Source organism: Erithacus rubecula, assembly GCF_903797595.1.
Source record: "Erithacus rubecula genome assembly, chromosome: 33".
In the NCBI taxonomy this organism is placed as follows: Eukaryota; Metazoa; Chordata; class Aves; order Passeriformes; family Muscicapidae; genus Erithacus; species Erithacus rubecula.
In genome coordinates, this window is record NC_136683.1 from 1,076,233 (window position 1) to 1,092,015 (window position 15,783).

Below are 15,783 nucleotides of genomic sequence, written 5' to 3' on the forward strand. Positions count from 1 at the left end.
ATTCTATTCCCATATATTCACAAAAATCCTCTGTGTGACAAATCACTACAGAAATGCAAAATTCTGGGAGTATTTTTGGAAAGTGCACTGGGTTTTCCTTGGAAGGGAACACAGTGTCCACTGATTTCTGCCAATTCACATAACCTGAGGATAACTCACCATTGTAAAACAGAACTGTTTTCTGTTCTGCAGGTAAGAGGCAAAGGTGGCAGTAATTTTCTTCAGCTTTTTTTTTCTCTAGTGCCTCATATATATAATAACACTATTGTTCACATCTGTGTGAAATAAACTGCTCTTTGCTATGGCTATGCCATATTTCATAGAGTTCAAACACTCACAGACTGCTTTGGGCTGGGAGGGACCTTAAAGATGAACCCATTCCACCCTTTTGGCATGGACAGAGACACCTTTCAATAGACCAGGTTGTTCCAAGTCCCTGGACATTTCCAGGGATGGGGCAGTCACAGCTTTTCTGGGCAGCCTGTACCTTACAGGGAAAAATTTTTTCCCAATATCCCATCTCTCCCTGCCCTCTGGTGTTTGGAAGCCATTCCCCCTCACCCTGGCACTTCAGGCACTTGTCCAAAGTCCCTCTCCAGCTTTGTTGGAGCCCCTTGAAGCCCTGCAAGGGGCTCTAAGGTCTCCCCAGAGCCCTCTCCAGGTGAGCACCCCCAGCTCTCAGCCTGGCTCCAGCCCTTGGAGCAGCTCTGTGGCCTCTGGACTCACTCCAGCAGCTCCTCATCCTGCCTGTGCTGGGGATCCCAGAGCTGGAGGCAGCTCTGCAAGTGGGAGTCTCACCTGAGCACAGAAGAGGGGCAGAACCCCCTCCTCCACCTGCTGCCCATGCAGGGGGATCAGCCCAGCACAGTGCTGGCTTTCTGTGCACTGGTCTGCCAGTGCACATTCTCTACAAGGCTGTCACTGCCCACCCAGGGACGCCAAGTGTCCCAGTTTGAGGTTTTTCCTTTGCCCTGAGATCACCCCAGAGGGACATGAAGGTGGTTCAAACCTTGGTTTTCTCTGAAGCAGCCAAAGAGAGATTGCTGGAGACAGTTTTCTTTTGTTCCAAGGATTGTTTATTATTTCATATCTCAGGGACTTTTTTGCCTGCTCAGCCTGGCGTCCCTGGGTGGGCATTGACATCTGGCATCCCTCTGGGTGAGCAGTAACATAAGGCTTCCACAGACAGTTCCTTCTGCAGCTCCTGCAGCTGTGAGCTGTCTCCAAGAGGTCTCAGAAATGTGAGAAACCAGACACTTGCATAGAAAGGACAAAAAAAAAAAAAAAAAAGGAATTGCAGCAGCAACTCTTAAGCTTGGCTCTGGCTCTGGAGCAGTGGCAGGTCTCACACAAGCCATGTGCAGCATGGCCCCTCCTTACCTGACCAGGTGCAGGTCCCTGCTGCATTCACCCTGAGCCAAGTACTGTTCTTGCAAAGGATTTCCAAAGTTTTCAAGTGAATGTGCCCTGGGACCACTCCCCAACAGTGAATTGGATGTAGTTTCTGAAGTTGATGAAGCTGTTGATCAAGTTGTTCTGTGCCAACTGGCCTCAGCACCTGGCAGTGTAAATTAAACATGTTCAGGAACCATGAATATAGTCACAGGCTCCTGTCTCTAATTTTATATAAAACAAGACATTATGGTGGCAATGCAGCATGACAGAGCAACAGTTTGATTACCAAAAAAAGAATCAGTGGTTTGATATGTGTTTTGTAAGCTTAGGGGTTTTTTTTTTAAAGTCCTAAACAGTGGATAGAAATTTTCTCTGCTGTATTTCAGGCTCGTTTCCAGTGCCTGATTCTGGTGAGGGTGTCCATGTTTCAGCAGGGGTAGAGTTAATTTTACCTCCTGTCATTGGTAACAGTTCAAAGCTTTCTCCCTTTGGTGGTAAACAGCTTTGTGGGAAGATTGCTCCCTTTTCCCTTAGCTCTAGGGTGGCTCTGCAGTTCACCTCCCTGTGCCAGGCAGCAGTGAACTGAAGATTTACCTTCCCATCATTCTGTCACTTGCTGTCCTTGCATTTTCACACCATCCCTTGGAAGTCTGGTATCAATATAAACTTCATGTGCAGTAGACTTCAGAAGTGAAGTCAATTAAAAACTTTGAGCCAGTTGAGGCATAAATGAGGAACCTGAGCACTGATTGGGTCAAACTATTCTCATTTTCCTTCTTTAGTCTTGCAAATGCTGTCCTCCTTCTACACTCCTCCCTAAAACAAACCCCATTTTAGGGGATAAAGTCACATACTCTTTTCCTTTTTCCAGAGATGCCATGCTGTCCTCAAGTGCTCTTGTGTTTTTACCCTCTCTGCCTCTCTCAGGTCCTTTGGTTGCACTGGTCTCTGGTTCTAGCCCTCTATTCCCAGATTGTTTTCTGTTCACTGTGCAGCAAAGTTCACTGGATTTTTGTTCTGTTGACAGCAGTGTGTGTGTGCTTTCCCTCTGTTCTTTCCCAGACTTTGGTCTTTGATCACCTGGGGTAAATGGCCTCCCTGTGTTTGGGGTAAATGGTCTTCCTGTGTCTGGGCTGGGAAAATGGAGTTTATTTGGTTTTCTTTAGGCTGTGAGACAAGCCTGGATTTAGTTCATTTGACTTCTGATGGTCCATTGCAAGGCATTCCACAATTTTGAAAAGCAATTTGAGATGTTCAACTCTGAGAGTCCCAGAAGTGCTGCTGCTGGGGGTTGCTTGGGATTTTCTTCATTATTCTCAGGGGCAGGGATGAACACACACCAGGCAGAGCAGCCATACCCACATTACACCACAGACACACAATCCAGTCTGGCTCCCTGGAAACCTCTGTGCCCACAGCAGGGTCAGACACACAGCCTGCTTCCCTGGACATGTGGCACACACATGTCCCAAGCTGTGTCCCCCTTGCCCAGCCCCCCCAGGGCCAGCAGGGAGTCACAGTGACCCCCCCTGCACCCCTCTCCCTCCTCTGCCTGCTGCTGCCCTGCTTTGGAGTGAGGCAATTGGGTTTCCACACCCAGTCTGGGCTCCAGCCTTTCCTCCCTTTGCAGGAAACTCCTTCACACACTGGCAGGAGCCCCCAGGCCAGCTTGGATTGTGGTTAAAAAGAAGAGACAACATTTATTGGGGCATAGAAGGCCCAATATGGCCATTGAGATGGGGGGGACCCCATAGCCCCCAAAGGCCCTGGGCAGGAGGTGCACTGGTACTACCCTCACCCAGTCAAATAAAAACAATAAAACCAGGATTTGGTCCTGGCAATACTGGTATTTGCAGCATGTGGGTCTCAGGCTGGGTTTCAATCCAGTTTTCAAACTGGGTTTTCAGTCTGTTTCATCACCCTGCTGCTGCCCCAGCTCTTTGAGCCACTGGTGCTCATCTTTGCTGTTTTTATTCTCTGTTTGCATTTGTTGTTCCTGTTTCTGCTCCCAGCCCTGAAAACAGCACAGGGAAGGTGCTGCCTTCATCTGCCAGGTTGCAGGAGGCCTCACCATCACCCCTCAGAAAAGTTGTGATCTTTGCCTTGTCAGGAAAATTAAGCCACAAACACCAGAGATTTATGTCCAAAAGGAGACAGAGGAGTCCTTTTGGCTTTATTCAAATAAAGAGAGAGGCCATGGGGCATTCCCCTGGGATCTCTCAATTTTTTGGAGGATTCAGCCTCCTTTTATCCTGTTTTCCCATCTGCATTTCCCTCTCCCCATGGGCTGAGGTACTGAAGAGGTTGTGCTGATTTCACATGGGGGGAGGTGGATTCACCTGAGGGAAAGCAGCACAAGGCCATTGTTAAGCAGCTGAAACCCTTTTTTTTGTGGCCTATAAGGGGACTGTGACTACACTAAAATTCATTTAAACTGTGAAATATACTTGGGGAGATTAAGTGCTTGAAAATAAGACCTTTTTGCTTTGAGGAAATGGAGCTCTCTGTTTTGGCACTGGAAATATGGACAGAGACATTTAATAGAAAAAGAGATGAAGAGAATTTTGTCTTTCAGCAACCTGCCTTTAAAAGTGGTACCCCAAGTGTGTAACATAACCCATAGCACAGCTCTGGAAGGACTGTGGAGATGAGAGGAGACTCATAATCTGCAATATTTCCCGGGTGGATGTAGATTATGAAAGTGAGACACCCCCTAAGCCTAAACCAAAAAAGGAACTTTTCTCTCTGGAGTGAACTGAAATGATTATTTAAGTAGATAACTGACTGAAGTGTTTTCTGTTTGTTGTTGTTAAGAAATGTGGCATGAAGGAAGGGGAAGGAGGGAATAATCTAGATATTTTATTCTGAATTCTTTTTGGGTTATTAATAATTTCTTCTTATACCCTTTTAAGTTTTAAGCCTGCCTTGTCTCTGCTGCTAAATCCTCTCTCTAGAGGAAACCAAATATATTAAAATTGGTAAACCCAAGTCACACCATGACAGAGGCACAGACTTCCAGGAATGCCTGACACCTGAGATTCCCCTCTAATGTATAATCCTCCCTTTTCATTTTTAATTCTTATAGAATTCATAGTTTTTTTCCCATTGCTCCTTTCATCTTCCAATATCCAATTTAATTTATGAGTGAACCTACAGTTTGTTTATAAAGGCAAATATCTTTTTCCATTCATCAATCAGTGGAATTGTTTCTTTTGTCTCATTTACCAGCAGATCCACAGCTCGTTTGTAAAGACAAATCCAACATTTCTCTCAGCCTTGATCAACCTTCATCTCACAGGACAGATAATATCTCACCTCAACTGTCCAATACTGTAGAGACCCCTGCCTCAATCTGCCAGCACAAGGGAGACTTTCAACTCTTTCTCAGGGCAGCAGAGATCCCTGTCTCATCCCCCAGGACATCACAGATCCCAGCCTGGCTTGTCCAAGACTGGACAAGCACCTGTGCTTCCAGGTGAAAGAAATGAGTGGGATTTGTCTCTGCAAACAAACTGTGGCCCTGCTGGTAGATAAAGCCAGACACTGATAGATGAATGAAACAGTGGGTGGAACCATAAATTCCAGATGAATTCCACTAATTGATATAGATTGTTGCTCACCCAAGGCTGTGCTGAATTCCTGGACTCAGAGAAAAAGGAGAGATACAGAGGAAAAGGATGTCTGTGTTAGGCTATTCAGGAAGTCTGTAACTTTCAAGTACCTCAGTCAATGGGAAAAGAGAGAGAAATGCAGTTGGAAAATTAGAATAAAAAGGGAAAGGAAAGGAACACCCACCTAGGAGCAGCTTGTTCTTGACTGACCCCATGGAGGAGCCCCCCCTGAAGCAGTTTATGCAGAACTGCAGCTCGTGGGAACAATTAATGTCGGGAAAATTGATTGAGGACTGTCTCCTGGGGGAAGGGACCCCACACTGGAGCAGGGAATGAGTGTGTGGAGTCCTGCCCTGTGAGGAGGAAAAAGTGGCAGAGACAACTGCTGAGTGTGACTAACTACAACTCCCATCTCCCCTCTCCTCCATTGCTGGGAGGAGAGAGAAAATTAGGAATGAACTTGAGCTGAGCAGGAAGGGAAAGCTGGGGGAAAGTGTTTTGAGATTTGGGTTTACTTCTCAGTATCCTGCTTTGATTTGATTGGTTACAGATTAAATTAATTTTCCCCAAGTCCAGTCTGTTTTTCCTGTGCTGGTAATTGGTGTGTGATCCTTTCCTGTCCTTATCTTGACTCACAAGCTTTTTGTTGTATTTTTTTCTCTAACTCTTTCCAGATGAGGAAGGGGAGGGATAGAATTACTTTGGTACCTGATGTCCAGTCAGCATCTACCCATCACAAATGACAACAGAGCATGGTCTGAAACAGCACAGGCACAAATAAACTTGGCACTCAGGATGCACTTGGAGCTTCACATCAACATCAAGTGGTGACAAGAAGCAGGAGAAAGTTCCTTGAGATGTGGCAGCCTTGGGGAGCCTGATCAGTGCCCAGTCAACCACTGGGGAAGAAAAAATTCTTCCTGATTCTGATTCTGATGCAAGAGTGAAGAGATCAGTACCTGCCCCTCCACTTGCCCTTGTGAAGAAGCTGCAGATGCCAATGAATCTCCCCTTGGTCTCATTTTCTCCAGGCTGAACAATCCAAATAACCTCAGCCATCCCTCACAGTGCCTCCCCATATTCGTGTCCCTCCCTCAGCCCAACAGCTCAATGTCTTTTTTATACTGGGATCCCCAAAACTGGGACTAGAGGCTGAGAGGAATGATGGATTTGCCTTTCCAAACAAGTTGTGGGTCTGCCAGTAGATAAGAGTAGCACTGAGAGACAAAGGAAACAAAGGGAAGGATTTCACTGATTGATGAATGGAATAAGATATTTGTTTTTAAAACAAACTGTAGGTTTGCTGGTAAATTAAATTGGATATTGACAGATGAAAGAAGCAATGAGGTAAAACCATGAATTCCATAAGAATTAAAATTTAAAAGGGAGGGTTATACATTAGAGGGGGGTCTCAGGTATAGGGAATTAGAGCCCTGGAACCCCACTAGTGCCTGATTGCCACTCTGATGCCACACCATTCCCTGCCACCCTCTGAGCCTGGCACAAAATCTACTTCCTGACCCACCTCCAGCTGTTCATCCAGCTGTTTATCCAGCTGTTTATCCAGCTGTGCCCTGGACAGCTTGGCCAGAAGGACACCAGGAGAGATGGTATCAAAAGCTGTGCTGAAATCCAAAAAGATTACATCAACTGGCTTCCCTCGATTAGCTAGGTGGGTTAATGTGTCATAAAAGGAAATCAGATTTGACAAAAGGAAATCACATTTCCCCTCCTGAATCTGTGCTTAGACCAAATCTTCCTTATCCTTCAGGATTTTTTCAATATGTTTTCCTTTTTCTCTTCCCCAAGTTAAAAATTGGGTGCATGAGAAGCAGATTTTCGGGGGTCTATAAAAAAATCGCGTTTGGATAATTGTTGGGGAATAGGATTCTTCCTTTTCTTTTGTTTTGTTTTGTTTTTTTCACTCGTGGAATTTTGTTCCTATGTGTTGCTAGGAGACAATAAGGACCGGATATTTAAGAGAGACAAAAGAATTGCCACAGCTCAGAGGGGGAACAGCTGGATGCTCCCTTTACCCGGGTTTTTTTTTTGGGAAAGGGAGAAATTCCACAAAAATCAGGCTGGAAAAAAGGAGTTGGGTGCAATTCCTGCTCTCCCTTGCTGTGGAGTTTCTGAAACATCTCATCTACTGTTATAAGTACATATTATATTATTGGATTTTTGCAAATATTCATATTTTTATATATATGTGTATATATATATATATATATACACAATTATATGTATAATGCTATAAAACTTTTCTGAGTGAAAACAATTTCTTTTAGTTCTGCTATTAAAACAGAGATAGCAGTGTGATAAATATATTTTTTCTTCAGCTATAACATTGTGATGTAAAAAGCTTTTGTGCATGTAACTGACTCAGAGAATAATAAAAAGATAATTTAAAAATTCTTCACATTCTTGGATTATCCTATCTAAATGGAGACAGGAGTGAGGAACACCAAAACTGCCAATAAAGGATTTATTGATCTCTGTCGTTAAGAAGTGCACCAACAAAAAGGAGCCACAAAAAAGGTGGGGGGAAAAAAAAGGAAAAAAAAAAAGGTAAAAATGTTGATTTACAGGTGGGGGGTGATTTTGAATTTTCACTTTTACCAACTATTACTTAACTTAGCTGTCAATGTGAAAATTATTTTGCATTTCCTCGCCTTAATAATTTGATTTAAAATATTAATTATTTGACAAATTTCTTCAGCATTGCTTTACACTAAAAAATTCTTCTAAATAAGAATAATAGCAGCTGTTTCAAATCAGTAATTTGTTAAACAATCCCACCTCATTGGTTAATAGCAGGGAACTTTGTGCTTTAAAAAAACAATCCTAACAAAAACAAACAACCAAATAAAAACCCAGATACCTTCACAGCCAATTTTATCAAGCAGACGCTTTAGGAAAAGCTGAATAGCAGAATTTCTGACAGCATTTCTTTATAATGTTTCTTTGAGCTGCTCAAGGGAATTCTTAAATGGGGAATAAGCCAAATGAAAAAAATCAGAGGCACTTAAGTGGCATAGGATGTGTTGTTTGGTGCTCTTACCTGTGAAATCTTGTATTTTAGAATGTCACTGGGCAAGTTTGGTATGAAAAATGCTGTTTTTGTTAAAGTGTGAGGTCTTTGTGCAAACTCTATGGATGGAAGTTTATACCCAAGTGTTTCTGTGCTGCTCATGTGTACAGATGGGGAAAAGGGAGGGAGCAGAAATAAATGTGCATATGAGGGGTGACTTTGAATAAAAATTGATCTGAGCTGCTGCTTGGCACCCCGTGGCTTCAGGCCCTCTGAAGTGCCCATCCCTGTGGATTTAACATGTTTTCATCATGCTCTGCTCCTTTTGCTTTTCCCCTGAGGAAGGTCCAGAGGTGACACTGCAGGAAGAAGGTGGCACAGCCTCCCCCAGGAATCTATCCCAGTGCATCTGGGGACAGGGATAACATCTGTCCCCAGAGTGGGGCAGGGGGACAAGGAGCCTCAGGGCTCCTCCAACTCTGGTTTGTTCTCCCAGCTCCTTCCTCCCAGCCCTGAGGCAAGGGGAGGATGGAAAACACTGCTCCAGAAACATCTGTAACTGGAGAAATCAGCCAAGGAAATCCCCAAATCAGTGGGAAATTGGAGCTGGTTCCTTTTGGGGCTAGTGCAGCTCCTGCTGCAGCTTCTGCTGCTCCTGGTGGGAGAGCTGGGCTGGCTCAGGGACCCTGCCACAACCCCCACAGCTGGGACTGGAGCACCCAGAGCCACCAACTGGAACTGGGAGCCTTCTTGGCCCCTGCCTGAGCCATCCCTCAGTCCCATGGACCTCACCTGAGCCACCTCTGGAATTCCTGGTGGTCTTGCTCCATCTGCATGGCCAAGTGCTGTTCCTTCTGGGCCTCAGCTGCTGCTCCATCCCACCTTCCTCTGTGTCCTCTCCAGCTCCTGCCACCTCCATTCCCAGTCTGCAGCCTCTTGGTTCCTCAGAGCATCCTGCCCAAAGAAGGGACAGTGCTGGGCTTCCCTCTGGAGCAGCAATGGAATCCCTTGGCTGTGGCTTTGGTTCTGCCAGCACCAATCCAGGACAACCCCTGGCTCCAGAAGTTAAGGAAAATGGATGAATTTCAGCACAGGAAAAAAAGTGAGGAGATGGGAAAGAAGCAGAATAGAATCAGCTGCTTCTCCACACAACCGAACACAATATAAAAAATTACACAATATATAAAATTACAGCATCTCATTAGTGTCACAAGAGTCCAATCTGACATCAACATCATAATCGATACTTCTTTTTAGCAACTCAGCATGTTTGTGCCTGCCTCTAAAAAATATAAAATAAAAACCCCCCAAAAGCCCCAAACCCCCTTAATACTTTTCCCCACTCTCTCCCTTACTTTCATATTTTCCCTGCTCCTTTCCCAAAGTTTCTCCAAACTGCTAATTATGGAAACAACCCAGGGGTTCATTATCTGTTGACCATTGAGGCCATGGAATCATAGGCTGGGCTTGTCTCTGCCACCCCACTTTTCACAGGATTTGCTGTAGCCAGGGTAGGCTGGTCCCAGTCTCCAAACAGTGACACAATCACCTGTCCTGGGCCTGAGAAACTCAGAGATTTCTATAAAGAAGAGACTCAACTTTCTCTGCAAAGCATCTTCCTCATGCTGGCTGCCAGAGGTAAACACACCCTACACCTTTCCTGTATTTTCCTTCCTCTCTGCCAGGTGCCTTTTCCTGATTCCCAGCCTAAACCTCCTGTTCTGGCTTTTTCCACTGCTTTTTTCCTCCATCTGCTACCTGGAAAAAGAACAATGAGGGGCAACGGCGTTGCCGCAGAGACAAATGGAGCAATTAGGAAACAAAAGATGTTGCCAGGTGAATTCCGCTGAAATGGCCCCGGGTGAGCGGGTTGGGGGTGATTCCTCCAGAAAAAAAAAGGTGAAGGGGTTACCCCAGGGGTTTGGTTGAGTTTTTGGGGATGAGTTTCCGCGTTTGTAAGGAGCCTGTTTCCCTGCGGCCTGAAAGGAATGAAGGATTTGTCATTTCAAACAAGCTGCGGGTCTGTTAGTAGATAAAAGTAGCACTGAGAGATAAAAGAAACAATGCGAAGGATTCCGCTGATTGATGAATGGAATGAGAGAGATTTGTCTTAACAAACTGCAGGTCTGGTGATAAATAAAATTGGATGCTGAGACATCAAAGGAACAATGGGAAGAGCCATAAATTCCATAAGGAATTCCACTGAGTGACACAAGGAAAAGACAAAGGTGGAGATATTCATTAGAAGGGAGTCTTAGGAATTAGGTGTTTTGGGAAGTCTGTACCTCTCAAGTACCTCAGGCAATGGGGAAAGAAAGAGTTAAATTAGGATGGAAAGGAGGCTGCGTCCTCCAAAACTTTGAGAGACCCCATGGAAAATGCTCACGACCTCTCCCTTTATTCGAATAAAGTTACAGGACTCCTCCGTCTCCTTCAGAGACACAAACCTCCGGAGTTTGTGGATGAATTTTCTGCCAGACCCGACCGCTGGGAGCTCAGAACCAGCGCGCACAGCACCGAAACACCGAGCCCGGTCCCTGTGCCCGCAGCGCGTGTCGGGGGCATTCCCGTGTGCTGGACTCGGCGATTTTTGCTCATTCCTGCTGTCCCAGATTGCTGCTTGTGAGAGCTCTGCTGGGGCACCGGGACCGGCTGGCCCAGGGTTTGTGAAGGAAAACTTCTCCATCCCTTGTCTGGGGATGAGGACGGGCCGTGGCAGGGTTTGGGAGGCAGCCCCCTCCTGCATCCCCCCGCCCGGCCCTGCGGACATTGCCGAGCGCTGCCCGAGCCGCCCCGCAGCGCCCCCAGAGCGCCCCCTGCAGCTGCCCCACAACTGCCCCACAATTGCCCCAGAGCGCCCCCTGCAGCCGCCCCACAACTGCCCCACAACTGCCCCACAACTGCCCCGCAGCGCTCCCTGCAGCCGCCCCACAACTGCCCCACAACTGCCCCACAACTGCCCCAGAGCGCCCCCTGCAGCTGCCCCACAGAGCCCCACAACTGCCCCACAGCACCCCCTGCAGCCGCCCCGCAGCGCCCCCAGAGCGCCCCCTGCAGCCGCCCCACAACTGCCCCACAATTGCCCCAGAGCGCCCCCTGCAGCCACCCCACAACTGCCCCACAACTGCCCCACAGCGCCCCCTGCAGCCACCCAACTGCTCCACAGAGCCCACACAGCGCCCCCTGCAGCCGTCCCACAACTGCCCCACAGCGCCCCCACAGCGCCCCCTGCAGCCACCCCAGAGCTGCCCCACAGCGCCCCCTGCAGCCGCCCTACAGAGCCCCCAGAGCCGCCCCACAGCTGCCCCTCAGCGCCCCCACAGCGCCCCCTGCAGCCGCCCCACAGCGCCCCCGCAGCCGCCCCACAGCCGCCCCACAGAACCCCCTGCAGCCGCCCCACAGCGCCCACGCAGCCGCCCCAGAGCCGCCCCACAAGTGCCCCGCAACGCCCCCTGCAGTCGCCCCATAGCGCCCCACAACGCCCCCACAGCTGCCCCACATCTGCCCCACAGCGCCCCCCACAGCCGCCCCGCAGCGCCCCCTGCAGCCACCCCGCAGCGCCCCCTACTGCCGCCCCACAGCGCCCCCACAGCCGCCCCAGAGCCGCCCCACAACTGTCCCGCAGCCCCCCCACAGCGCCCCCCACAGCCGTCCCACAGCGCCCCCTGCAGCCACCCCACAGCGTCCCCTGTAGCTGCCCCACAACTGCCCCACAGCGCCCCCTGCAGCCACCCAACTGCCCCACAGCGCCCCCACAGCCGCCCCACAGCGCCCCCTGCAGCCATCCCACAGAATCCCCTAGAGCCGCCCCACAGCGCCCCCTGCCGGCCGCGCCCGGAGCTGCACCCATGGAAATGGCTTAAAGGCTTAAAGAGACTTCATTGGGTTTTCTGATTTTGTTATTGCTGATGGTGTTGTTTGTTTGCCTAGTTATACATGTACATACTAGTAAAGAAGTGTATGCATATCACTTTTCCCATATCTTTTCCTGAAAGCCCTTTGATTTTAAAGTTTAAATAATTTGGAGGGAAGAGGGGAGTCTTATTTTCCATTCCAAGGGAGGTTCCCATTTTTCTTGGCAGACACCTGTCTTTCAAACCAAGACACCTTCCCTGACACAGTTTCATTCCAGTGCCTTGATTCCCATTCTCTGGTTTGGCTGGGCTCTTTCTGTGATACAGCATTGCAGGATGGGAGGTAGGACAAGCCAGACACCTGGCAGATCTGCAACTAGAGTGGCTTTTCCTGGATTGGGTGGATTTTTAACTGCTTTGGGTTATGATTGAGAACTGAGGCAATCAGACATGCAACTCCCAAAGGTCCATTCACACCTGAATGAGGGCTCAGCACCCATCCTGGGGAGGATTGGCCATCCCTAACCCCGGGCAGTGGCAAACCTGGTGCCATGTCACCCAACCCAGCCTCTCCCTGCATCCCTCCCTGGGGAGGGCTTCCTCCCTCCTGTCTGACCAACTGGTTTGTGAACTGGGTGCTGAACCTCACCAGGAGGAAGAGGAGGGACAAATAGGGTGAGACTGGCTATGCAGGGACCCAGGAGTGGGATGCAGGGTTGGGAGAGGGACAGTCTGGGGAAATATTTTTTCCCTTTTGGAAATGTAATTTTGAGGCTGGATGATTGCATCCTGTAGCAAAGCTCTGAGTCATTCTGTGGGGAATTTAACTCACCCTCTGCAAACCAGCCACAGAGCTGCTTGGTAAGGACTTTATTGGGCAAAGTTGGCTACAGCAGGAGGGGAAGCAAATCCCACCCCATTCCCAGGGAACAGGGCTCGCTTGCTCTGGGCCTTGTTCACCTTACAGCAGCATCTCCTGGTGCAGAGGGTTTGCAGCCTGGTTCTGTGGGCCCACTGTGTCCAGGCAGGGAGCAGGGGCACAGCTGGATCTGCCAGTCCTGTGCTGTCAGGACTCTTGAGGCAGGGCATGAAGAGCATTTTAGGCTTCAGGAGCCCCATCTCCTGGCCTCCCTCAGCCCCAGTGGCGGAGCTTGGCTCGGCTCTCCTTGGGGTGGCCCTCGGGCGTTGGTGCTGCCACAGAGAGGAGGTTCTCGGGCTCCAGGATGAACATGCCATACAGGTTCCAGAGCAGCATGGCCAGCAGTGGCAGGAAGGTCATGCTGAAGCCGAAGGCACGGAAGGAGCGGCCGATGGCGTAGGACACCCAGAAAATCAACCTGGGGAAGGCAGAGGGTGCAGGCTCAGCCAAGGGTGCATTCTGACCAGTGAGGATTTCCCAGGTTTGGCTGCTGTAGGAAGAGGAACCCTTCCTGGCTCTGGTGAGCCGGGTGAGGTGCACAGAGAGTGGGAGTTTGCTGGCACTGGCAGAGCCCAACAGCACACCGGGGTGCAGGAGCCACTTACCGGGAGATGGCGAAGAGCGCTGTGAGCAGTGGAATGAGCTTGAGGAGCTCCTGTGGGAGGTAGGTGGCCAGCACAGCCATGTTGAAGAAGTAGAGGATGAAGAGGTTGACAGACTGAGAGACGTAAGTGCGGTGGATCTCCACCTCCCTGTGGAGCTCTCCAAAGGGCTCCAGGGCAGAGGAGCAGAGGCGGGAGATGCCGCTGACGATCATTCCTGAGGGACAGAGACAGAGGCTGAGCGGGTGCCCAGAGGAGCCACGATGGGGTTTGGGGAGCACCAGGAGGGGAGAAAAACTCCAATCAACTGCTCCTGATGGGAGCAACAGAACCACCAAGAGCCCAGCCCCAGCTGTGCTCCTGCAGCCCCAGGGCTAACACAGCCCAGAGCAGGAGCAAAGCGCTCACGCCCCACGCCCACGGCTCACCCAGCACGATGGGGAAAGTGGCGAAGGCGGTGCAGCGCAGTGTGTACACCAGGCGGGCGCTGGTGGTGGGCAGCAGAGGGGCGTCGAAGGGCAAGAAGATGTAGGCCCCATAGATGAGGCAAGGGCAGAAGAGCAGGGCCCCTATCACCGAGGCCACGACCTTGAGATTGTCAGTGCCACAGTCCCTGGCGCACGGGCACCGTGACTCCTCAGCTGGGGGCTTCACCACGCGCCCCTCAAAGCCCAGCGGGTCCCGGTAGCGCGAGGGGCCGAGGGGGAGGAAGACCTGCTTGTGGTGATGGTGGCTATTGGGCCTGTCACTGGGGGGAACATGGTCCCCCCTGCCCTCCTCCTGGGGCCACGGGGTGGGCTGCTGCTTCTGCTTGAAGGGGCTCTGCTCGATGCACTGCGGGTCGATGGGCACGAAGACGTGGGCTGCCATCACGGGCAGCGGGGGGATTTCCTCATCCTCGGCCTCGGCTGTGGGGCAGGGGGGAGCAGCTTCCTCTGGGTCTTCATGGCCCCCCTCAGGACTCGAGCGTCTCTTTGTCTCCACAAGCTCTGGCTGGCCCTGGGCATTCTGCTGGCACTGGTCCCATGGCAGGGTGGCATCAGGGTCCCCCAGGTGTTCATCTGGGGCTGGTGGCACCTTGTCCAGGGCCACCTTCCCCAGCTCCAGCAGAGCCACCTCCTCGGGGGGCAGGGCAGGGTCTGCAGCAGCCATGAGAGCAACCAGTTCCACACTGCTGCCTGCACTTAGGGTGTTCAGAGGGGACAAAGTTACTGTCCTTTCTGCTTTCACCCTAGACCAGGAGAAAGGAGACAGATAAATTTACATCAGAAATGAGAGGTCTGGTGTCACGTACACAACCCCAGTGACAAAGTGGGAGCAAACTGGCACCCTGGAGCCCACACCACCCACCTGTTCTTGCACTAGAAGGGGAAAGCAGTGCCTGGTGTCCCTGTGCTCTGTCCCCTGCAGTGTCCCCTGGCAGTGGGGTCAGGCACTCTCCTGGGAGGAGTGAACCCTGGAGGTGAAGGTCTGCCCGCAAAACAGGGCAGCCTGGGAATTGCTTCCCCCACTTTGAACAAACATCCTGGGGGCTGAGACTGACAAAAGGGGCTCTGGATGCCCTTCCATGGGGTGCAGGAAGTACAGGCAGAGCTCCCACGTTGTTACTCTTTAGGGGAGCCCTGTCTCTTGGCCCGTCCTGGGTGTTCACCCGGCTCCTGCAATGAACATCACTCCTCTCAGCACATTCATCCCTGCACCCTCGCAAGGAGCCTTGGCCTGGCCACAGCTGTGGAGAAACCGAGGCACGGAGCCATTTGGGGCCTCCTCTGAGATGCAGACACGGAAACAAGGCTGAAACATCTCCCTGATCCTGCCTCTCCCGCAGCGCCCGGACCCCATCCCCACCGCCAGCCCCGCTCCCCCCGCCGCAGCACTCACCCGGGCACAACCGGGACACCATGGGCAGCTCTGCGGGACTCTGCGGGACCCCGCGGGACCGCGGCGCTCTCCCGGCGCCTCCCCGCCCCAAACCGGCCGAACCGGCTCGGCTGGGGCGGGCGGAGGGGCGGGACGGGCGCTCGGGGCTGTGCCCGGTGTCCGGCGCGGAGCCCCGAGCCGGGGGTGCGGAGTTCAAACAGCTCTCAAAGCACAGGGAGTTGTGATAATCAATAAATGAGTCATGTTCATCATAGACGTTTTGGAGTTTGGACAAACCAGAATGCTTAAAACGCGGACCTAGTAAAGGGATATATATCATTAAATCCTTTCTGTTTAAACCCCCCTGTTATGAATATTGTGTTGTAAATGTTGTAGAATAAAGGGTTTTCCATAGTCCGAAAGGTTTATTTGCAGAATCAGATTTCCTGCCTTTGTGTAATCAATCACAAACTATCTGCTAAAGATCAAACTTCCCACTTCTTCTGTTATT

General features: G+C 50.5%; 1 protein-coding gene across 1 annotated transcript; it reads right to left on the reverse strand.

Moving 5' to 3' along the window:
* Window positions 1-11,933: 11,933 nt before the first annotated feature.
* On the reverse strand, window positions 11,934-15,419 carry TMEM79 (transmembrane protein 79). Its single transcript, XM_079329432.1, has 4 exons — window positions 15,294-15,419; window positions 13,841-14,643; window positions 13,416-13,629; window positions 11,934-13,228 (listed from the first exon to the last, which is right to left on the reverse strand). The coding sequence occupies exons 2-4, from the start codon at window positions 14,562-14,564 to the stop codon at window positions 13,024-13,026; spliced, it is 1,143 nt and encodes a 380-aa protein (XP_079185558.1). The 5' UTR covers window positions 14,565-14,643; window positions 15,294-15,419; the 3' UTR covers window positions 11,934-13,023.
* Window positions 15,420-15,783: the final 364 nt, after the last annotated feature.